Below are 24,450 nucleotides of genomic sequence, written 5' to 3'. Positions count from 1 at the left end.
TGCCACTGAGTTTTTTGTTTGCACAACCATTCACCCAACAAAGTCCAGATCACGGCACTGAAGTATATTAAAAATAAAAATAAAAAAAGAGCCCTAAACTTTCATTGAGAAACTCCCATTACAAAACCCTTGAGCACATTATGAAAGAGGAGATGGCAGCTGCTAATTCAAGCTAATTCTGGCCTAGAGGATCGTTCTGTTTGCACCTCTGTGCGCCACAAACCTTCAATTTCCTCCTTCCAACACTTGCACAAGAAGATGAGAAACTTGTACCCAGGAGAAAAAGGTACTCCAATTTTACTGAGTTTGGCCCTTCAACACACTGGCACTGAAAGCACCTCAGCATTACTGAAAGAGGCAGAAAAGGACTGTGAGAGGCACATTTCAGTGCAATGCAGATATATGGAAAGTGCAATTAGGAAGAACTGCCAGGATATAAGAAATTTGAACATATGCTAAAATAATTTTATTCACGTTCTCCCAATAAAAAATGATTCATCACCAATGCATTGAAACCCTGCAATCAATGCCAATAATTATTATTAACTATTCTATGCACAAAAAAATGGTAACCTTTTTTGGTTGGTCACTTCATAAAAACATTCAGGAAACCTTGAGGCACTTTCATTTTGGAACACAGTCCTTCCTATCCGTTTACATGGCCTGAACCGGGAAGCAAAGTGCTTTTGAAGGTAAAACATGCACTTTCCAATAACTGTGCTTTTTTTTAATTGATTAAGAAAATATTTTCACTGAGCTTCCAAGGAAACCCTAAGATACAGCACCATTCAAAGTCCTTTCTTTCAAGACTAAAGGTAGCCACTGGTTAATCAACCAGCATCAATATGGAGTAGTTGATGCAGTAACAAAACTGTAAGAATAAACAACATAATAAAACAATGGTAGGAATTCACAGTTTTTAAAGGATTATAAGCACTGGCCACCTGCTGACAGCACACACTGGCCAGGTGCACTCAGGTCACTCCTCAATTTCCTTTTCATCCTCCAATCTTTTCTTTTGCAAATGTCCATCAGTCATTAAATCATCCTGGACGCGCAGACAAGCCTTGACAGCCAGGGCAGGCAGCTGGAGAGTTAGAGATGCAAAAAATATTTACATGGACACTTCTGAACCAACACTGCTCAATTCAAGTGACTTCAACAACTGGAGCACCTGGAGAACAACCTTTTCAGGTTAAAAGAAACAGCGCAAAGCTTCGCTATGGTCCTGGGGGTTACTGATGTTCCTCAATCCCCCCTCTGGATTCTGCCACGACCCATCTGTGCCATGGCCCAGGTGGCCACACCTGAGGCAGGGATGTGCTCACTGCAGGGCTCTGTGCCATCTGCTGCCAACGTGGGGGTCACCTCACAGAGACCCAGCGACTGCCAAACCACACTCCTGCTCCTGGAAAATAAATGTCTTCCCAGGCAGATGCAAAGCCAAACAAAGAGCACTTGCACAGCCCGAGAGCAAACAGTGAAGGAAATCAGTTACTCCATTAAAACTATCCTAAATTAATCCTCCTGTTTGTGGTTTGAGAGGAGAGAAGTGAAGATGCCACCAGATGCCAGTCTGCACACTCTGGGGAGGGCTGTGAGTGCTCAGGCCAGGTATGAGCTCTGCAGAAAATTTCTGCCAACACCGTCCCAACCATACCGAAAAAATTTTTTGATCCGGTTGTTAACATTGAGGAGACTTAAAAAAGATAAAAAACTGGCAAACTGATCAAAAGAGGTAAATATAGCAAATACTAGAGGCCAGTTACAGCAGTTATTGTAAGTCAAGAAATGTAATGGACAGGCAGGATTTCCTGAAGCCCCTTCCAACCCTCAGTTGTGCCTACTTTTCCAGAAAAGATATTCTGGCAACTGAGTTCATAAATTTAAAAAAAAAAAAAAAAAAAAAAAGAGCCAGATCAGCAACTTTGTATTTAACCTAAAACATGATTTCTGCAGTAATCCAGTTAGGCTTCCATTAACATTCACTGTCACACTGCTTAAACACAGACCAAAATCCTTCCTGAGGCTCACCAAGAGAAGAAATGCAACGATGAACAGCAGCACTGCTGACAACCACCAACCTACCACACAGCCTGAGCGAGGCCAAGGCTCTCAGCATCAACATTCCTGAACCTGACCAGTTCCATGAACCCGACAGTGCTGTCAGGTTTGGATTGCAAGGGACCTTAAAGCTCATCTCGTGTCCCCAGGCAGGGACACTTTCCACTAGACCAGGTTGCTCCAAGCCTCATCCAACCTGGCCTGGGACACTTCCAGGGATGGGGCAGCCACAGCTTCACTGCACAACCTGTGCCAGGGCCTCCCCACCCTCACAGGGAAGGATTTCTTCCCAATATCCCATCTAACCCTGCCCTCTATCAGTGTGAACTCATTTCCCCTTGTTCTGTCACTCCAGGCCATTGTCCAAAATCCCTCTCCAGCTCTCCTGGAGCCCCTTTAGGCACTGCAAGGGGCTCTCAGGTCTCCCCACAGCCTTCTCTTCTCCAGGGGATCATTCCCAGCTCTCCCAGCCTGTGTCCAGAGCAGAGGGGCTCCAACCCTCAGAGCATCTCCATGGCCTCCTCTGGACTCACTCCAGCATGAATGTGCTTAAGTCATGTTTTGGGACCGCTCCATGTTTTCCAAAGCACGACAGTCCAAACGCCCCTGCTGATTCCATGGATGCCTTCCCCTGGCATGGCGAGAATGATGGGAAAAGCTTGTCCGTGCCACAGCTGTATTCCAGCCCCTGCTTTGATCATCCTCTGCAGAGCAAGCTCTGCAGGCTCCAACCATCTTGGGAACCTTCCCAGGGCAGCCAGGTCAGCGACGGTGCCACCCCAGCCACAAACCACACCAACCGCCTGCAATCCACTGAAAACCGGGACACGCGACAGCGGAGCGGGAGGCGGATCACTGGACACTCAGGAAAGACTGAGAGAGTGTTTATACTTCCTGGAATAATCTACATGGATTATGGTCCACTCTGGGAGACGAAACATACTCCAAAACGTTACTTTTTTCAGACACTCGCTGATAAAAGGTGGTTAAATATAGCACAGGGACACCCTGCGAAGTGGGGGAATCTTCCACCAGTGCTTTGAACCTCCAGCCTGCAATTTATCAACACAACACATCCAGGATTTAGGAGGAAAATGACCACGTTGCAGCATCTCCCCTTTCATTTAAACACTGCAGACAGTGCCTAAGATGAAGTAAAGGAGGGAAAGAAGTACTTACTTATGCTTATAAAAAGCTGTTTGGCTGAAAATCCCAATCTCCCAACCCAGGGTTCTCCACAAAGCAGATTCTGCACTGCCAGCATCATGACAAATTTCTCCAAAGCCCTTAGAGCATGGCAAGAAAACCACAGGAAGCTGCCTAATAAAAATAAACTTCTTTTCATCCTACACTCCATACATTAAAGTCAATTTCTCTTCCACTCCAGCTTCTGCTTCCCATCTCTCCTCCCTCCCAGTGCAGAGCACACTTGATTTATTAGAGCTAATTCATTAAAGCAAATGAATCTGGCATCTATTTCCCAGGATCCCTTAGTCAGATTAGGATTCCATAATTTTCCTATCAAAAGCAAACGAAAACGCAAACACTGACCCTGAGCAGCCTCAAACCAAACAGATGCCCCAGAACCTGAAAGAGCCTCCACCAGCATCACAGTCAAAAGAATAAATCCCACTTCAAGGTGGCTGCTACAATTCGAGAATTCGAATAGGTCCGATCCTGACGCATTTCCAAAGGAAATCCTTGCGGCTCTGCATACTTTGGAGGGCTTAATTTACCCAGAGAAACCCAGCGAACCACCACGGCTCAGCCACCGGCTGAATGCGGCCTGCAAGTTTTTTGCTTCGATAGCAGCAAACTAAGACGGCATCCAAACACACACACACACATCATTTCCCTTTCCTGACGATAAGCTGGCACGAGGCAGACACCAGCAGGGAGAATTAGATTATTTCACACCGCTCTGAGACGATGTATCAAATTTACGGCTTTGCTATTCTTTTTTTTTTTTTTATTAAGCTTTACCGCAGCACAGACAGCTCGACAGCAACATCTCACCGTGCACGAAAATTAATACCCCCACAAAAACGAAACCTAGAAAAGACAAAAAGATTTGGCTTTTCCTCTGGTGTCAGACAGGGTGGCCTTCATCTTTCTCCCCAGGGAGCACCGGCTCCATCGGTGCCTCCACTCCGGCAATAAACTCAAGGCTTTGATGTCACTGGTGTGTAACAGCCAGGTATTGATACAGCACAAAAGCAGGAGCGAGGCGCTATCAGGGAATTCTGCCGTTCTGTCCACTCGCGTTCCCCACCTCCAGAATTACCTGACCGGAATTCTTAATAATGTGTGAGAGCCAGGAGACACCGCACGAATAAACCGAATTATGCTGCCCTCGCAAGTTTCTCGTCATAAAGGCTGGATTTGCTTCCCCGCCGCCGGTACGTCATTCATTAAGCACCTCATCACCCGAGCGGCCACAAATTATTTCTCCAAAAAATTAGGCAGAACAATGTAAGGAAAGGGAAGGGGGAAAATCACCGCGGCTGCCGGAGCGAGCCGGGGTGAATCACTGCTCCCACACACACAGATGACTTTCATTAGGAATTCACCTTCCCAAGGCCTTTTGTTTGGGGTTTTTCCTCCGAGCCCGGGGGAAAAGGGGAGGGGGTGTTGCGGAGGGCAGGCCCCGCACCGCCACCGGGGAACGGGGCGCGGGGTTCCCGCGGCGGGGATGCTCGGCGGGCGATAAACCCCCCCAGGCAGGGAGATACCGGCGGGCAGGGAGATACCGGCGGGCAGGGAGATACCGGCGGCACATCACACCCTCCCCCCCGGTCCTTCCCCCTCCCTCCTCCCTTCCACCACCACCACCACCACCACCAGCTCCATCTTGGCCTCCGCCCGCGGCCCGGCCCCGCCGCGCTCACCTGCGGCCCGCGGGCGGGCGGGGGCCGCGCAGCCCGCGGGCGGGAGGGCGAGGGCGGCCCCGCGGCTGAGGGAAGGGGGGGGCCGGGGGCGGCTCCTCGGGGGCCTCGCGCGGGGCCCGGTCGCGGCGGCCGCGCGCGCTCCGCCCTCAGCGCCGGTGCCGCCGCCAGACACCGACCGGGACCCGGCCACGGCAGGGGGCGGTGCCGGCGCACTGCGCATGCGCCCTGCCTTCCCCCCCGCCCGGCACGCAGCGCCCCCGCCGGGTTGCGGGCACGAGGCCGCGGCCCCGCCAGCGATGAGGGGGGGAAAGGGATAGGGGAGTCGGGAGCGCGCGCGGGGGGATCCCGGTGGGATGGGACTGGGAAGGGGGCGGGGATTTGTGGAAAAGAGGGGTGAAAGGGAAAAAAATGAGACTTCCCTGACCGGGAATCGAACCCGGGCCGCGGCGGTGAGAGCGCCGAATCCTAACCACTAGACCACCAGGGAGCGATACGAGTTTGTGTTCCTCGCTGCACTTCACACTTCGCTACCGCGCCCGGGCAGGGACGGCGATACCGGGAGTGCGGTGGAACCGGGAGCCACGGCGGCATAGGGACCGGGACCCGTGGTACAAGGACGGGGAGCCGTGATACAGGCACCGGCAGCCGTGGTACAGGCACCGGGAGCTGCAGTGCTGGGACCGGGGGCAGGGGCTGCGCTACAAAGGCCTGGGGGCTGTGGCACAGGGACCGGGGGCTGTGACTCACCACGGGAGCCGGTGCTGGCGGTACAGGGTCAGGGGGCTGTGGCACGGGGATTTGTGGGGCTGGGGGCAGAGGCACAGGGGCTCCGGTGGGGTCGGGGGCTGCAGTGGCACAGGGGACATCCCCAGCACATCGCCCGTGTGCCGCAGGCCTGGGGGTTCACTGCCGTTGTGATGCTGTACAGACGCTCAGCCTGCCGCCCGCTCATCGACCCCCATCTACAAGAGGTTTGGGTAGCACCTTCAACCCCTGTTCCAGAGGGTCCCATCCTGCCACCCCACCGGCCCGTGCAGGCACCAGGAGCTCAGCACAGAGCCCTCTAATGAACAAACGAGCATTTACAATTAGAGCAAAACAGGTTTTTTTAAGCTCGTGAGCCTGTTTTTCCCAGTTGCTCAAGTTTCCTGGTGCTCCTGGTGGTTCCCCAGGGAAGGTGGCTGTTTCCCAGTGTTGGGTAAAAGCCTGGCTTCCACCCATCCAGTGCATGCTGGAGTAGGTGACCTCAGTGCCAGTGCAGGGACACTCATTCCAGTTATCCCTCCCATAGCTCCAGCATGGCACTGCTGGCATTTGTGGCCTCTCGGTGCAGCCCTAAACGGCCTTTCCCGTCTGCTGCTTCTGACTCACATTTTTAAGAAATGAACGATGATGGATCCCATTTGCCAACAGTCATTGCCATGAATCACACAGCCATGCCCTCTCCTGCTCCATCCAGCTCCATCCCCAGCCCAGCTCCAGGATCACACTGGAGCACAGGATCAGAGCACAGGATCCCGCTGGTGGAGTGGTCATGCAACCCCTCTCACAAGCCTAAATGTCAAATTCCTTAAAAAATGTTGGTTGTGGTTTAGGCTGAGGGTTGGGACATAGTGCCAGCAGGGAAAAGCGGCTTCCAGCTTTTTGCAATTGGTTACCTTTTGATTCTCCTGTTTATCTGCTTGTTCCCACTTTGTGGGACGGAGCAGTCCAGCTTCTCCCCACCTTTGACGCTCTGGATGATGCACCTGCACCTCACACTCCTCCACCCAAGTTGTCCCATCTTTGGGCACAGGTGCTCACCCTCCCATTTACAGTGATAGAGGTTTCCTTTTCATGGCTTAGGAATTCCAGTGCCCTGCAGTGAACTTTTCCCAAGCTCTCCTTTCCTTCCCAGCCACGAAGGAACACAGGGGTTTGCACCCACAAGAGCTGCCAGGAGCACACTTAGAAGCCAGGAAGTGACAGAAACCCTGCCAGGCTTGTAACCAGGAAGGGAAGGTTTGATTATCCTTCCTGCAAAACACCCGAGATTCCTTGCTGGAAGGGACTGGGGAGGTGGAAAACATCCCTGAGCCCCTGCGGCTCTCACAGCCCCAGCTCTGCAGGCCAGGCACTCCCAGCAGCACCTCTCCTCCAGGATCAGGTCTTGTACCAACCCCTCTGCTCCTCACCCCAGTTGCAGAGATGTAGTTTTGCCTGCTGAAGCCAGGTAGTAAAAAGATCCCCAACCTTCAAAACAAACAAACACCCCACAAAACCAAACCCAAGCCCTCACCACCAAGCAGGTGCCTCAAGCCTAGCCAGGCATCCTTCCTCTGAAAACAGCACACCAAGGATCTCTGCTGGCCTCTCTCAAACCTAGTTGCCTGCTCTCCACTGCCCTTTTAAACTTAAGAGAGAGAGCAGCTCCCAGTTCTCCCAGCCATCCATCCACTGCTCCCCCTGTGCCGTGCTGTTTGACTGCCAGAGCTTCCGTGGAGGTGATGGATTCCCTGAGGTATCACACTGGGAAGCTGTGCCAGCACCACAGCTGCAGCTTTTCCTTCCACATTAGAAGCTTCTCCAGGCTCAGCTCCCACTGCCAAGGTTAGTGCTGGGACTGCAGTCCCACGCTCCCAGCTCGGGAAGCTCGAGGTTCACGTGTGGCACCGGTGGCAAAGGGAGAGAGGTGATGGAGCTTGGAGCTCCCCAGCCCAGGATACAGGCACGGCTCGGGAACCAGCTTGGGAACCATGTCCTGCATCCTGAAAAGGAAACATCAGACTGCAAATATTATTTAGTGCATTCCTTTATGAGAAAGCATCCGGAGCACTGACAGACAACAAGCCAGAGGGATAGGAAGGAATATTTCAGTTGTTTCTTGCCTCGGGCTGCTGCAGGCAGTTGGTATTTACCTGACAAGTTCATCACAAGCGCCCAAGAGCGGAGTTTGGTGCTGTTAGACCAAAGAAGACGACAACATTCACCCCATTTTCTCCCAAAGGAATCCTTTATTGACAAGTTTCCTCAATCTTTATCTTAAAGAGAAACAGTTCCATACCCAAGCTCCCGCAGTCCTCGTTTCACTGGCTCCGTTCCTCACAGGGAGGCCAGTTCCAGTCAAACGAGGAGCGCCAGTGAACGACACTCTACACTCCACCTATGGCCTAGTACATCTGCCCACTAACATTTCATCCCCAGGTCTGCAGAGGGAGGGGAGCAGGGGTGGGGGAAATGGAGATTAATCAAATCAGTGTCAAAACTTGCTTCTCTAAAGGGTCAGAGACAGTTCAGTCCCTCCCGGGTGATAAACCACTAAAACTACCCAGATATGTACATAAGTCTAAAGACCTGAGTAAGTCCCACTTCGCCTCTAAGGCACAGATTTGCTCACTCTAGGTATTTCTATGTGGAGGCACTAGAATAAGATCAGGCCTCTAGAAAAAACTTGGAATTTTATCAGCTCCTGAGCAATGAAGTTGGACATCAAAAGAGCAAAACGTCCAGCCCCTGGGGACTGGGTGAGCTCCGTGACTCTCTGCCAGTTATGTAAACCAAAATTAGAGCTGGGGCTTTTCAACTGAGAAACCCATCCAATCACAGCCAGATGTACCAGCTGGAGGAGCCCTCGGAGAGCAGAGTCCCTCCAATGGTATCCATATTCCAGCCTCCAGAAATTCCTCCTCCGAGAACGAAGGCATAAGCTGAGAAGGGAGAAGCAAGTTTCATACACTCGGGAAACAGAGTGCACCACTGAATTTAAACACAAGAACTGGCTTTATAAGCATGCTGCTACGACTGCATGATGCAAAACTCCAGTGCTCAACAACCAGCTTTAGAAACCTTGCAGTCTTCTCTACAGAAAACAAATCATAAACAAGTAAAGCGTAAGTGATGTAAGGCTTGCAATTCAGCTTCAGAGTCCAAGGGAGCATTGCCCTAATATGATGCCAAAGCTCTTTTTTTTTGTTTGTTTTTTTTTGTCTGTTTTTAAGCTTTATTTCTTTAAAGTTCATTGCATTTAAAAATAAAGATTCTTAGTTTTGTTAAAGCTAGAGCATTAGTGTAACAACGAGGCAGCTGCTAAGTGAAGTTTCCCTTTTGGGAGCCCAGAAAAAAAAAAAAAATCAACTGTTTACCCCATTTACCAGACTGCTCCAATGAGAGCCAGAGAAAACAGTAACGGGAGAAGCCTGGGAGCATCCAGAGTAGCTGCATGGCATGTCCCACACAGAGAATGGAGCCAGAAGCTAAAGCTAAGGTGCTTTAGCATTCATTTGGCTTCTCCAGTAACTGCCCTCCTCGTGCTTCTCAGGGCCACGATCTGCTCCAAGCGATGTCAGACAAGGGAAAACTGTTCTTATCTATAGCAGTGGCATTTCTGAGCTACTTTAAGGAAACTCCAGCTTACATGCTCTCCCAAAAGGACAGCAGTGATACATTTAATCTACAAACTTTAGTGTAAAATATTATTTGTGTACAAAACTCTGCATTCTCTTTATTTGACTTGGATCCAGCAGCAGTGTCTATGAATGAAGGATGGATCTCTCCTGACTGGCTCTCAGCCCCTTCTTGGATCGGCATGTTGTTTGCTGTGGTGAAGGTTTGGGAGGGAGGGGGCTCTTCCAGTTGTGCACAGCCGTGCAAAGCCACATCCAGGCCTAGAAAGGAGCGTTGTCTTGTGGAGACTTGTCCCCAGCTCCCGAGGGGGAGTGCAGGCCGTCGGTGCTGTTTTCCCTGCTGCCCACCACTCTGTTCTGCAAGGAGAGAAGAGGGTGAGGATAACAAGAAAGCAGCACTGGGAATACCAAGTCAATTCCCCCTTGTCGAGGTCACCTACTGTAGCCAAGACTTCACATATCTGAGAGGCCATTTGCCCGAATACTAGTCTACAAGAAAAACATTGCAGAAATTAAAGTTTCTGCACAAGGCTTCATACTGTGTGTTTACAGGACAAAGCAGACTGTTTACCTTTATGGTCCCAACTCTATCTTCAAAGGACTTGAAGGTTGCAGAATTCCTTGAAGAAAGAAAAAAAAGAAATCAAAACAACAAATCAAGACAAGTTAGTTCTCAACCATGTCAAATGGCACGGCGTGACTGGGCTCTGTGGATGTTCCCCTGCAGCGACACCACTACCCAAAACACTTCCAGCTCCTCACAGCCTTTGGCACAAATCTCTCAGGCACATCAGGCAAGAACACCACATACAAACTCTGGAGGAAAACATTTATACCACGTGCAATCCGCTCAATTGCTCAAGCTAGAATCTTGAGGGAAACAAGTCCTAGCTCACTGGGGAATCAAGGCACGGTAAGCAGAGAAGAAATCAGCTCCTAGTTTTACAAGGCTTGCAACTAAAAACATTTTGTTTTAAATAATGGAAAGGGAAAGCTGAGAAGCCTTTAAAACAAAGGCTTCAGCTTCCCACATCACATCCCGTGGGCGGGAAGGGGAAGAGCCACGTGCCTGCACCTATCAGCAGTTTCATTTCGTACAGGAGTGATCATTCACATCAGGAAATGCTCACGAAAACCACAGTGTAATAAATTAATCAGAGCATTTCATATTTCTAGCAAAGAAAACCAGGTCAGTTGTTTGACAAGCCAACAAGCCGCTTCTCTGGCGAAGGATTTCAGGGAGAGCTCTGTACTGAGCCTCCAGACCAGGCAATTACTCATAGCGCTGCTCCCCCGGGCCAGGCTGCAGGAGCGCTGGGAGATGACTCGTCTCATCTCAAGTTATTTTTGTTCCAAGGAATCGCTTTATATTTGCAGCCACAAAATAACCTCCCTTGATCTGGAATGAGAATGAACAGAGGAGAGTTTCTGTGGGCCTTGTCCAGCCCTGGCAGTCGTTTCCCCTGCAAGGAGATCACCACCTAAGGCACCACGAGGGCAGGCTGAGAAGGGCACTGAGCTCCCAAGCCTGGAGGCAAAGGGTTCTAGTTAGGATTCATCTTGGTATTAGCAATGGCCATGTTGTACATCGTGAGAGAACTGTAATCCTGCCCTTCAGGGACCCCTGAAAGCCACGAATTTCAATCAGGCTCTGGTGCAGGCGCAACACTTGTGCTAATTAACCATAAGAGATACCAGGTAAGCCCCCCACCAAAACAGTCAAACTGCAGGCTGTGGTTCATCCATGCTCGAGAAGAGAACCACTTGTACAACTCAGAACAAAAACCCCAGCAGCAGTGGAGGCAGCTGTACCACCCCCCAGCCCCACGTTACCTCATGGCTGGCATACTTATGGAGTGGCGAATGGAGTAACTGCTGCTCGGAAGCATTTGGAATAAGGAGGGAAAAGTTAATGACAATTTCACACTGTGACACCGTGCAAAAGTAGCGTAACCCCGGGGGCTGAAGCACTTCCTGTCCACACACAGACTGCTGTGGACAACCCAAGTGGTAAGAGCCAGCCCTCTCTCCCCTTATTTAACAGCTGCAGCCCAGAATTTATAGTTTTCCAGATACAGGACAGCAAGTATTTAACTGCAACTGCGATACAAGAGTGAATCCCCGGGCATTGGTTTGGGGCAGATTTCTCAATCTGTGTCAAAAGTGTAGGCGAGGCTTAAATAACCAGCTTCCCTTTAAGGTCTGCAAGGGCCTGGCACAGAAACAAATGCTCTTTTAGAGCCTTGAAGAGTATCTTACCTAAGGGAATGCGAGATGGAGTGAGCCCTGGGAGAGGCCACGGGCAGCAGAGAGAAAAGGGAAAGCAACAGTCAGAAACTTGTGCAGAGCTAAACACTAAAGGCAGGGACACAGTCACAGAATCATGGGGCAGCAAAGCCAACTACTCAGGAAAAAACCTCTCAAAATAAATCACAGAAGCAAGCAAAAAAACCAATGCTTTTCATTGACTCAAGGCAAGCAAAGATGTTTTTCAAAGAGCAATAACAGCACCTCCAGCAACTTAGAGCCAGGGTGCTGGGGAGGGGAAGGAGTGGGTGTGCAACAGCAAAACAAAACATTTTTCCTATTCCTATCCATTGCTTTCACATGTTGTTTTAAGTATATTTTTTTTTTCTAAACTGAAGGTTTTACCAAGTACCAACTAAACTGGTAGAGATACCTCCTTCCCCTAAATCCCCCCATGGTGTCTCATACAAAGACAGCACTGCTTGGACTTCTGATGAGAACTTGTCTAAGGGCAGCCTGCAATGGATTCCTGAACATTATCTTGCCAAGCCTGCAAATCGCAAAGTTACAGCTCAGAGAACAAATGCACTGCAGCCTAATAAAGATAAGATTAAAGGTATATCATGTTTACCCCATAACCTGGTTGCCCATTTTTAGGCTGGGGTTCAGCAATGCAGTAGCATCTCAGAACAACAGACCAGGGTTTTCTACCTCTATTAGCAGGATTACCAGGATGCTCTAAAGGAGCTTCTCCTGCCAGAGCAGTGTTTTATTCCACTTAAATATAACTTTTGTCTCTGCAGGAAGCAGTCATGGCAAGCTGGATGTGAAGTACTTGGCAAGGAGTACAAGGGTTTTTCCTGACAGCCAGAGTGAAGACGTTTGGGCTTTGTGGTTTCATTTCCCTATGCATCAAAGTCAGTTCTTTGGCAGGGCAGACTCCTTGAAATGCTGCCTTTGCATGTGAAATAAATTAACTTTCTACTTGCTGTTGCTTAAAGGAGAACAACACAGATAACACATCCATGCACCAAGCTGCTCTGTAAGCAATACCACAAGCGCTGGTTCGCTTGTTCAGTATCTTGGCCTGCACCTCCCAGTAACCCTTTTCCTCCTTCCACAAGGATTTCAAGTTTGCATTGATTCAGGAATTTGCAGGTACTTGTGGGATCAGGCTAACATTTCATAATGGATTCGCTTGTAGCATTACATACAGCAGCAAAGTTCATCAGACAACGTGAAGTGCACTGGTGGACACAAACCCACAAAGCAACAAAAAGAAAACACTCCAATTTTTGCAGTTTACTGGAATCAGTAAAATGCAGGAACAGAATGTCTAAAAGCCAATTTACTTTTTAACTGTAGGTAGAGATAACAGAAAAGGCTGAACTGGCCAAGATTTGAAGAAAACCCACCCACTAAGGTAGATTTTCTCCCCTCAATCCAATAGAGCATTAATGCAGCAGGCACACGGTTACAACACAAACTTCACAGGATCTCTTTACAATCCACACCCAGAACATTTAAAATTATTTTGACCAGAATACAGCAACCCTAAAGATTTAACCCAGGGGCACGTCACTTGTATATAAGAGCATTTTTAATGGAATTACGCCCACGCCCTCGGTGTATCCGAGGCTCTGTCCCATTCATCACGCCTTCCTTGCATTTATCAACCACTGAAGGCTGACTAAACAAGGAAATCCCTTCTGTTATCTCAACACTTCCAGTGCTGGAAAATAAACTTGCTTTACAAGTGAATTTGTAGTGGCAGAGGGGGGAAAAAACCCAGAGTACAGTAATGGAGGTTGCAGTGTAGGCTACAAGGCCTGTAACGGAGATTGTCTGGGAACAGAAATCACCCCACTCGTTCAGAGCAGTGAGCACAGCAATACAACAGACTTCACTCCCAGTCAGCTCTGACCACATATCAGAACACCAGAGTTTCACCTGGCAAGGCTGAAAAGTGGGACAGTTCCTGCAAAAACTTATGCTCAGAGTTAAACCTCGTTCAGAATCAGAAATAGGAAGACTTGGGTGCAGCACAGGAGACAGAAGTCTGTTTATATATGCAGAGAAGAACTGAAAGTCTTTAAAAAAAAATCATTACTGTGTTCCCCCACAGGGCCGCAAATACAAATCCTGCTGAAATAACTTTGGCAGGGATTCCCAAGACAGAAGCTGCCTCTATTTCATAACACCTCACCCAAGGTATTAGCTATAAAAAGGAATGCAGATGTTTAATTTGGTGACTGATGCTGTGCAAAACCATTGCTGCAAAGGCCTGGCTCGTTCCTAGGCCAGCTGATTACAGGGCCACAGTTTTCACAGTGACTGTGCCAGGCCAGCTCTGTCACCAGGAGAGCACCCCGGAGTCCCCTCCCTCCCTCCATCATCTGCTCCTGGGATGGCACAAACATCTCTGCAGCTGCATGACCTGCATTCTCCCAACTAAAAGGAAACAGGCAGGACCAAGCCTGTCAAAACAGCTCCTGCTGGTGGCAACACTGGTTGAGGAGTTCCCCGTTTGGTCCCGAAAAAAGCACCGTTCCCATCCCTTTGCTGCAACAGCCTGGCCAGACTGCAGAAGCCAAGCACCAAATTTACTTATCAGTTTGGCAGAGTGTGTTCCCACCACATCTTGTGCCAGTATCTGCAATCTGCCGTGATTGCATGAAAATCTCTTCTTCCACCAGACTAGGGAGTTTCCAGGAAAGAAAAGTTACAACTTGAATGCTGGAAAGGGTAGAGAGCCAGCTAGTTCCTCTGCCAAATTTAGTTGTGAGCTACTGAAAACACCAAAAAATACCCTCCAGGAACACAGTAACCAAGTCATTGAGGACAGAACCAGAATAAATCAGTACTATGTGATCAGAGGCCAACAAGTTCTTACCACTCAGATACTCCCAGCCACAGTGGAATAGGAAATTCCCTACAAAGAATGACAGCTACCCATTCAATCCAAGGTCTGATATAGCACCTTAAATACAAGCTCTAAGAATCTTTCCTGATTAATCCTGACAGGCTGTATATTCAGAATTAACTCTCAAACCCAAGAAAGCACAGTCAAGGGATTTTTAATGGGAAATCTGGATGCTGCCATTAGTGGGGAAGCAATCTCTAGTTTAAAGTTCTGAAGAGCAGGTAAATCACCAAGTTGAACTTTGAACTTGGCACGGCTGAGAATCTCACGGAGCAAGAACCTCAGCCAGGGGAACCAGCCTCTCTTCCCAATTTGGAGAGGTTTAAATCTGTGGTTGCTTCAGTGGTCATCCGCTTAAGATGAACCGAGATAACCACCACCCACAGCATAAAGTTTTTTATGTTGTCATAATCTTCTGAATCAAGTGGTATTTTCCAACCAACATGATATAACTGTGCCTGGAAGACATGCTGCCCTTTTCCACAGAATGTCAACACACAGGGCTGGAAACCACATGGAATGCAGCATCCAGACTTTGCCCTGATTTAAATCATGACAGACCCCTCACTAATCTGAAAAAATAACACTGAGAAAACACACCTCTATAATTCAGAAAGGAATAGAAAAGGGAAACTTTAAGACTAGTTTTGTACATGACATAAAATATGCAGAGAAACCATCTGATAGTAAAAGGGGGAAGGCTTCTAAAAATGTTCAGTCAGTTCTCCTAAACGAAATCAAACTTAAATGCCTTAGAACAGGCTTTATACCACCCATAACTCTTCAATAAGTGTTTAATCTGTTCTCAACTACAGTGCACAGGGCCACACACAAGGGAGTAGCACATCAACAGCAGTGTGCTGCCAACTAAGCAGAAAAATGAAAATAAGCCTGGTCATTGTCTAAAGTCTCATTCCTGTTTGAAACCAAGATCAAAGCTCTGGAGTGCAAACCCGAAATCTTACCTCATGTCACCAAGCTTCCTGCTGATAACAGAACCTACATTGGAAAGGGCTGCTGAAGTCTTCTGTCCCGCCTGGGAAAGGGTTTCCTGGGTCTTCTTGTAACTAAGTAGAAAAAAACATCATAAATTGAACCACTGGGTTGGATCTGAAAGTGTCCCCCCAGTTTTGGATAAGGACCCCGTATTAAAGCAAAGAAGCAAGATTAGTGAGCTGCACTGACTTCACTGAAAGAGCCACTTCCAGACTTGCATAAATTCAAACATCTGAAGTTTTTAAAAAAGCAGGAAGTGTAGGATTAACTTTCCCATACGCTCGCTTTCCCATTTTGACCATACGTTCTTGAATCCGACACAAACAGTCGCCAAAAAAAAGCAAAGCAAAACCAACTTTCCATGTGGAAGCTCTAACACCACAGCACTGCAGCCCAATATCTTTTGGGCTCCTTGAGAAAATAAGTCTAGGAACCTATTCCATATTATCCTTGCAGCCTTGAGGAAGTTACAGCATTTGTTGTCATGTTAAGTTTTGGGGGAAGCGGCAAGAGGCAAGACCAGCATCATCACATGGAAAAGAAACGCAGGAATCAGCATTATCTCTACGACTGCAGCTTAGAAATAAATTGGTAGAGAAGTTTCCTATCAGTTACCATTAACCACAGTAGGTAAGAAGTCTGACAGCTTGTATTTGTCAGCTGATTATTTGAGCTTATACCTGAGATGGAGAAGACAGACACTTGAGAACCTTTGTTTCCCTCAGATGAGACTAATCTCTGGAACAAAGATTCTTTGAGCCACTTTCATCAACTGATTTCTCTCTAAACTATTCCCCAGTTGGTGATTAACATCTAGATTTATGTCACTCTTGAAACTACAAAGAAAATACTCAGGCTGGAAAACAAGTTCAACCTTTTCTTATTCCAAATATTTCAGCTTGAGATTATTTTTTTTGCCTGATGAGGGCATTTAGGAGAAGGGCATTATAAACAGCCTAAAGTTCTCTCATGCCTGAGCTCCCCTGGCTACACACACCATGGTGACAGCTGACTTACTCACAGCTCCTTCTCTCCAGACAGAAGTGCATGGACAGCACCACAGTACCTGAACTGGATTTGAGCAATTCCAACTGCAACATGATGGTTTGTTGGGTTTTTTTAAGAACCACAGCCAAGTATTTATGAATAATGAATGCAAACGAGACTTATGCAGAGCAGGGCAAAACTGCATCAGCTTTTCCTTCCTTCTTCCTGCTCCTGAAAGACAATTCCTATAACCTACTTATTTTTCAGACAAATTCCTCTTGAATTCAGTGAATCCAGAAGAACCTGAGTGTGGCCTCAACCCTGCCTCTCCACAGCACAATGTTCTGTGCCTCAGGACAATTTAGGAGCGAATTGATCAGCATCAGTGCTGCTTGTTCTTATACACGCCTTCCCACTGCAATCACCGTGCCTGAGGAGGATCTCAATCCCTGCCTTCAGCAGCCAGGCTCCTCCCTGGCTGAGCCCTGTCATGGGATTTGATTTACAGCTGCCTAACAAATGTGGAAGACCTCGTGCTCACCCAAGTATGCAGTGCTGACTCCAGGTCTGTTTGGCACTCAGAGCTCAGCACTGGGGAAGGGTTCACAGCCCCAAGGGGCACCATCACACCATGCACACGCTGCAAACTTCCAGGTATTATGTCCAGCTTCAGCAGATAAAGACCAGAGGCCTTGCAACTGTATTTTCCACACCTGACAGCAAAATTTCTAATATAACCGAGGATGGAGCACTCCGGGGGCTGCTGCTCCTGCCCCAGTGTGCTCCTTCCTCCAGCCCAACTGTTTGTGCTGGCACAGCAATCTAGATCAAGGAAACTGCCTGGATTAAATATAAACTTGGAAGAACAAAAAAGCAGCAGCTGGATCAGATGGCCAGCCTAGTCCTGCATCCACAGCTCCCACACACACGTGCACACCTCTCCGCTGCCAGGCAAGGAGGCAGAGCCAGGGAGGCACAGGGGGGATGAGCAGCTCTAACCCAGAACTGCCACCAGCCACACATGTGGAGCTGCATCTGTGACAGCCAGGGATCAGCTTATACAAGATGCAACTTAATATACTTTAATGCAACTTAACTACGCCCAGCCCTGAACTAGAAGTTGCAACTCTTCTCCTGCAAGCACCGTGGCCAGGTTTTCCACCGGGTTTAAATTCACAAGCACTCACTTTCTTCCCTTAGCACCAGCACAAAGCACAATGGAATAATCCAAATCTGGGAGTAATAAATTTAAGCTCTGGTTAATACCCTGCTTTACTAACAGGCAATTGGCTGCAGTATAAGCTGCAGAAACGATCTCTGCCCTGTGCTATTCATCCCCCAGTATTTCAACATTGCACTGCACCCCTCTCCTATAAACCCTGACAGGGAAGAGCAAGACCTGCCCCCACAAATCCTCCTTTATCCATTAACAGCAGCCTCCTCTCACTTGCTTTTATACAGCAATCACCATTTGAGCTGTCTGGCTAAAGACACAAACCATCTAAGTCATCTCATGTCCTGGCTACAGTGAAAGGGGATCTAGGAACAGGCTGGGATGGTTTTTGCCCTGTCTATGCAGAGGGCAAGTCTGTGGCCAGGAATTGCCACTACCAGGAAATTCCACAGCACACGAAAAGCACTGTAAGGTTGGGAGTTAGGCCCATTCCCAGTTCAGTCAGGAGCCCTGTTAGTCATGATGCAGAGCAGCTCTGAAAACAGGAAAGAGGATTCATTTGCATAAACCCCCAAAACTTATGAATAAAACCTCATCCCTGGGCTTCTTGAACTTGCCTCTTTGCACTTGCTGAACTCTGGAGACTGAGAAGCAGAACTTCTGATCGACATCTGAGGCACTGCTGGAATCTCACCTTTCAATCCCCCTCACCTCTCCATTTCAACCAGCCTCTACCTTGCCAGCACCGACTGTCACTGGCCAGTGCCAAAGCAAGCAGGAAAGCCATCGTGCCCCAGCTATTCAGGCCCTGAGTGCTCCACAAAAACACTGTTTCCGCCGCTTTTCTGGTGCTTATGAAGTACAAGGAAACAGATACAACCAGAAGGTTTCTATTCCAGCAGGCACACCCAGGGAGGAACTCTGATTAAACACCCCTGGAGTCAGCCACACTGCCAGCAAGCATAAAAACCAAGGTCATTCTACTTAGCAAGTGAAATAGTGACAGTTTACAGTTTCTTAATCTAGAAGACACCCAGGGAACGTTGAAAGTAGAGCTGCATACTTGAAAGTTTTTTCTGCTACTCCTACTTTTTATCTCTGCTCCTCTTTGAACCATCTTGGGAAGAAAACTGTCTATTCACACACACTGCTGAAAACCAGCCAGCTTCAAGGACTGCATCTCACACCCTCTCCAGAGAGCAGGAAAAGCTGGCTCACACTTAAGACCTGCCTTACCATGCTTTAAATCAGCTCAGAAAACAGCGACACGACCTACCTGCTCCCACTGCAGCTCTGCAAGGGATTGCCCTACATACTGTGGGAAAGGCACAGCGAGAAGGACAAAGGCCAACTTCCACAATATCCTTCCAAAATTTAGTCCAGATGAGAATTTAATTTCAGGCATTTAATAAAAACATGGCTAAAAGAGCTTTGCAGGCAACAACTGGAGTAGAACAGCTGTGAGGTTTAAGCTGGTTGAGCGCATTTGTGGCCCCAACGTGCCAGAAGAGCTGCCCTGGACACTACAGCTCTATCTGTCCTCAGCAGGTACCACAGCAGAGAAAAAAAAAAAAAGAAGCTCCAGTTTTCTGCAGAGCACAAGAAGAGATCAGTTTGGTTATTCCACAGCTTCTCAGCTGAAGGTATAAAGTGTGGCACACAGGTCTCAGCTACCCAGTGGTTTCAGCCAGTTCCTGGGGGCAGGCAGGAATTTGTAAAGTATCACTCGGACTGCAATGAAATCATTTGAAAGCTGGCTTGGAGAAAAGCTCCCTCTCCCAGAAGAGGCATTTATTGGGTTAAAAAAGTGAAAGCTGGGAAAGACAAATGTCTAAACAGATCTAGTGAAAGCAGAGGACTGGGAGAAGGGGCACAGCATGTTAGTGGCAGCACTGTCAGGAAGGCATTTGTTAATGCTGAAGGTTAAGACACTCACGCTTCTGATTGAGTTAATTTTTCATTCCAGTCCTCCAGTGTGCTGCTGGCTGAAAGATATCTACAAACACAATGGAGGTTAGAGGCAGCACCAAGATTCACTGCAGATGCTTCTTTTGACACTTTCCCCATTATTAGTGACTCTTTCCACTTGCAGTATCAAGGGCTTTACTTCTCTGACAACAGCCTCAGCCTCTCTGTTACAGCCAGAAGCAAAAGAGCTGTTTGAGAGGCAGGGAGACACCTAAGCCCCAGTTTCTTTTATATAAGCATGTTCAAACACTGAGCACAAAGAAACAAAGCCTGCAGTTCAGAAGGTGTCAGGAATTGAAAGACTTTGCATCTTCTGCTCCCTTCCTGCATGCTGTGGCAGCTCTGTATTAAAAGCACAGAGCAGTGAGCTGAGCTCAGGGCCAAAAAAAATCTGACTGCCACACACAAAGCTCTATTTTACCAATACAGCATGACCTGGAAAAACACTTTAAACTTTTGTTTTCTAATATTTAGAGATCATGTGTCTCTACCCACAACAGTACCTTAGAGAACTAACACTGGGGGTACAAAACACACACAAGCACTACAGAATGTGGCTGCTCCCAGCTCAGACAGCTCAGAGGAGGTGAGATATCACAGGCAGTTCACATCACCCCAACTAGACCAGTGCCACTTTGCCTAATGATGGGATGCTCCCAATACACATTTTCCTCTTAGCTAAATCATCATCTCCTTCAACAGAAGACAGAGAGAGAAACTTCAGTGCAGGAAACATTAAAAGGGCCCCCTTAGGTTCAGCTATGCAGCAGGAATCAATGATTCATGTCTAACAGGAACAGAGGTCTAATATAATTAGAGAATATATTCCAGAGGCAGGAGTAGCCAGATGCTCTTTGTCTGCACTTGTCACCTGCTCGGATATACAGCAAAGACTACAATTCATGGCTTTCTAGTGCTGACATCAGGAAAAGGTTCACACATCAATGCAGGACATTCAGAAGCTCATGAACACACTGGCAGTTGCACAGTTTCCAGCTACAGGGAAACACCTCCAGCCCCTTCCCTCCCAGGTGGCCACACAGAAATAGTCAAACCGATTCCTAGCACATCTGATGATGAGAAGAGAAACAGTTTCACAGTGAACATAGAGGTTCACTAAAAAGACATCTGATAACAACACACTGACCTACCAATTACCAGCTGAAGGGAAACTGTGGTTAAATTTTTGTCCCCTCTCTTTTTTTTTTAAGATAAAATGTGGTCTGGTAACTGATTGGAATTTTTCTTCTGCAGCAGCAAGACCATGAGAGAGCCGATGGCAGTAACATTTACTCATCTCCCCTGCAACTGAGGGATGTTTCTAGCTGGAAGCCAGGCATGCTGGAAGTAACAATGCTGCTTCACCAGGCCTCCAGCTCCCAACCAAGCCCTCTGATGCCTGAGAGAACAAGGAGCAGCACAAATCAGGGAAGGCAGAGAGGAGGCGATGCTGAGGAGCCCGAGGCACTCACAAGTCAGACTGTGTCACTTTGTCATTCCACTCTCCAAGTTTCTCAGATGTTTTCACATAACTAGAAACAGAAAGTGTTAATGAATATAACTTCAATATTCATTTTTTTTAGAAGACAATGACACAGATTTCAGTGACAAAGGAATAACAGAAATGGGGCAGGGATGGAGGAGGGAAGTGAGGAAAAGGGAAAGAATAAACAGTGAGATGAACAGCTCAATGATCTGCTCTGCAGTACCACTGTCAGTAACTCCAAATCCCAGCTAAATTACAGAAGAGACTTTTTAGCCTGAATGATGCCTCCTATGGGCACCCAGAGTCCCTGACACCCACTGCAGGGTCAGACTTACCTCTTGGACTCTGCTTTTGGGTCTGTCAAGCACAGCAGTGACCGTACCCTTAATACCTGTTCAGGGACAGTCAGTCTCACTTCACACCTTCTTTAGGCAGAGATGACTCTGGCAATGCACACTAATCTCACAGAATTGTTTCCTAGGAAGTGCAGGCTTTTAATTCAGGCTGTCTGACCCAGGAAACGCTCTGAACTAGCACTGTGCAGCACAGCTGTGAAACTCCTTGCACTTCCCTTTGAGCCTGAGCTCAGAACAAGGTAGCAGCTGTCTCTGCCTCAAAGACTGGGCAGAAATGGGCAAACTAGACTGTTTAAGTGATGATCCAGGTCTCTAACACCAAGGGAAAGAGCATCCAGCGACAATTTATGCAGATCACACATACAAAAATTCCAACATAAAACAGCAATGATTTTTTTTTTTTTAAGTGCCTTTTACTCTATATTCCCAACAGAGGAGAAGCTTCCACCCACTTGGAAGAGCTCTGAAATACACTGCTGGGAAGTGTCATACACAGTGCTATTTAAACACGTGTGCATCACAAGCAACACTTACGCGTTGGAGACTTGGACATCGTGCCAGCTTTTGGACAGGTTTTGTTTCAACCCATCCAAGGGAGTCAGACCCAGCTTCCTCTTCAGCTCTCCACAATGCCTCTCTTTAGCTGCCAGAACTTGCCTGAGAGTACCAATTTCTTCTTCAACCTTAGAGAGAGGCAGAGGTTTGCCTTAAGTCACAGTTTAGTAAAATCCCGGAAATTAAACCAACTCGTTAACACCAATTTTGAAAATGGGGAAGAACGTCAGGTGCACGCAGAGCAATTCAAATCAACATGAACTGTACTGGAATGGGAGGCTTACAGATCAAACTTCAACTGGGAAAACATCCATACAAGTCACTGGAGTGGTGATTTAGTGGCACAGAGATTAACAGAGCCCATTCCTTGTGTTGTAATTTCAACAGCAGACACAATTCAGTTGCCAAACCTTATGAATCAAGGTCTTGTCTTATGATTCTTTTCCTCTGATGTCGTCAAAGCAAAGAGTTTTTCCGCAGAGATCTCTCTTACAACACTTTCAAAGCACTCTGGAGCTGTTTACAGGCAGAGAGGGTTCATTTCTACTTAAACTGCAGCTCACCAAGCTCTGTGTGACCACCCAGGGCAGCAAAGTCCTCCCTTGCCAAAATATGCAAGTCAAAGAACCACCACGAGAGTCTCAAATGAAGGAAAAGGACAAGAAAGAAAGAGCTGCAATTCTCTTCAGCCACGTTTCAGATAGAAATTATAAACCGACCTTTAAACTCAAAAAAGTGCTTAGACTTTGGGGTATTACAGGACGAAATCCCAGCTCCTTGAAAGCATGTTGGCAACTATTTTTGGTGACTATAAAGTGCAGTAAATATCTGAGAGAAAGAGGTAGGAAAAAGGCATATTAAGTGCTCCATTGTGTCAGTTTCCTAAGGAAAAACGAGTTTCTTTTGCATAGCATTTGCCTAAAGTGTTTTCCTGCTTCAAGTGGAGCTAAAAGCCTCCACCAAGCTCACAGCATCAAAAGCCATGAGCTTTTCAAGCCCTGTTTCCTTCAAGCCCTAAATTAGGCTGTTCTGGGAAAAAGCAAACACCACACCACGGCGTTTGAAGTACCTGCCAGCTTTGTGCCTTTTAACAATTGGCTGAGAGACCCGAAGGTAACGCTGCAAAAATTAAAACCCCCAAAAAACAACAACAACAAAACCAAGAAAAAAAAAACAGAAAACCAACCAAACCAAACAAAACAACCAGTGCCGCTCCTGCGGCTCCTGTTTGTTCCTTCCCAGCAGAACACAAGTGGGACAAACCTCACCTTGGCAAGCTCGGATCTCAGCTCCTCCTCCTCGGCCAGGGTCAATCCCTCGGGCGCAGCGCTCCGGGCCGCGTTATCCACGGGAACATCTGTCATGGCATCGGCCAGCAGACCTTTGTTGGGAGAGTTAAGGTTGATATCTGTCGCAGACAAGGAGCAGAGGGCACTGAATAAGCGGTCGGCGCGAAATGCAAAGCAGGGGGGGCGGCGGGACGGGAGGGCTGCGGGGAAGGGGCCGAGAGGGGGGAAAAAGAGGAAGAGAGACCCGAGAGACCTCCCGCGGAGTTTCCTGCACGGGCATCCCCCGGGATCCACGGCGGCACCGCGGGCATTCCGCGGGCCCGGCACCCGGGGGTGGGGATGAGCCCCGGGGAGGGGGGAAACGAGTCTGGGGGTTGAGGAACGAGCCCGGTGCCGGGGGAGCGACCCCCCGGCCGCTGCCCATCCCCGGGGCCGCTGCCCATCCCCGGGGCCGCTCCCACCGCCGCGGCCGCGCCCCCCCGCCCCATCACGGCAGCGGCACCTCCCGCCCCCGGGACACTCCCACCCCCGGCACAAGGCCACAGTGTCCCGGAGCTCGGCATCCCCCACACACCCCGCTCCGCTCGCCCCCACGGGCCGTACCCTGGTTCGCGCTCTCCATGGCAGCGCCCCGGGCCCGTCCCCGCCGCCGCCGCCGCCCCCGGTGACGCGCTCAGCGCGCGCCGCCCGCCCGTTCCGGGGAGGGCCGCGGGCACGGCCGCGTCACCCGCCGCGTCGCCACGGCGACGGTGACACGCGTGTGTGTGTGGGGGGGTGCGTGTCTGTGTCTGTGTGTCTGTCTGTGTCTGTGTGTCTGTCTGTGTCTGTGTGTCTGTCTGTGTCTATGTGTCTGTCTGTGTGTGTCTGTGTGTCCCCCCCCGCCACACCGGACACGGGCGGGCGGTGACGTCACGGGGGGGGCAGCGCGGCCAGGCGGGGCCGGCCGTGCCGTGAGCGCGGCCGGAGGGCAGGGGGCAGCACCGGCATGGGATACCGGGACACCGGGATGGGATACCGGGACACCGGCATGGGACACCGGGACACCGGCATGGGGTACCGGGACACCGGCATGGGACACCGGGACACCAGGATGGGATACCGGGACACCGGCATGGGATACCGGGACACCGGCATG

General features: G+C 48.8%; 2 protein-coding genes and 1 non-coding gene across 11 annotated transcripts in view; all 3 read right to left on the bottom strand.

The window, feature by feature from the left end:
• Positions 1-5,022, bottom strand: part of DNAJC5 (DnaJ heat shock protein family (Hsp40) member C5) — a 30,745-nt gene extending 25,723 nt beyond the window's left edge. Inside the window, exon 1 of the mRNA XM_050313613.1 lies at positions 4,953-5,022. The gene's annotated coding sequence lies outside the window, so the exon portion shown is untranslated. The remainder of the gene's footprint in view (positions 1-4,952) is intronic.
• Positions 5,023-5,367: 345 nt separating this feature from the next.
• TRNAE-CUC (transfer RNA glutamic acid (anticodon CUC)) lies at positions 5,368-5,439 on the bottom strand. Its single transcript has one exon. It is a non-coding gene; the product is annotated as a tRNA-Glu (tRNA).
• Positions 5,440-7,925: 2,486 nt separating this feature from the next.
• On the bottom strand, positions 7,926-24,073 carry TPD52L2 (TPD52 like 2). 9 transcript variants are annotated; one of them, XM_050313678.1, is made up of 10 exons: positions 23,919-24,068; positions 23,295-23,434; positions 22,006-22,154; positions 21,102-21,161; positions 19,598-19,657; positions 15,470-15,571; positions 11,594-11,620; positions 11,168-11,209; positions 9,906-9,954; positions 7,926-9,691 (listed from the first exon to the last, which is right to left on the bottom strand). In XM_050313678.1, exons 1-10 carry the CDS (start codon positions 23,935-23,937, stop codon positions 9,596-9,598), a joined length of 744 nt encoding a protein of 247 aa, XP_050169635.1. In that variant the 5' UTR covers positions 23,938-24,068; the 3' UTR covers positions 7,926-9,595. The 9 variants fall into 9 exon arrangements, with proteins under 9 accessions (XP_050169635.1, XP_050169628.1, XP_050169629.1 ...); XM_050313671.1 differs by lacking the exon at positions 19,598-19,657; XM_050313672.1 differs by lacking the exon at positions 19,598-19,657 and having other exon boundaries at positions 23,295-23,407; positions 23,919-24,020.
• Between the last annotated feature and the right edge of the window lie 377 nt (positions 24,074-24,450).

Source organism: Myiozetetes cayanensis, unplaced genomic scaffold, assembly GCF_022539395.1.
Source record: "Myiozetetes cayanensis isolate MyiCay16 unplaced genomic scaffold, myiCay2020 scf19, whole genome shotgun sequence".
NCBI lineage: Eukaryota > Metazoa > Chordata > Aves > Passeriformes > Tyrannidae > Myiozetetes > Myiozetetes cayanensis.
The sequence above is the reverse complement of the archived record's forward strand: the minus strand, read 5'-3'. Positions and strand labels throughout refer to the sequence as shown.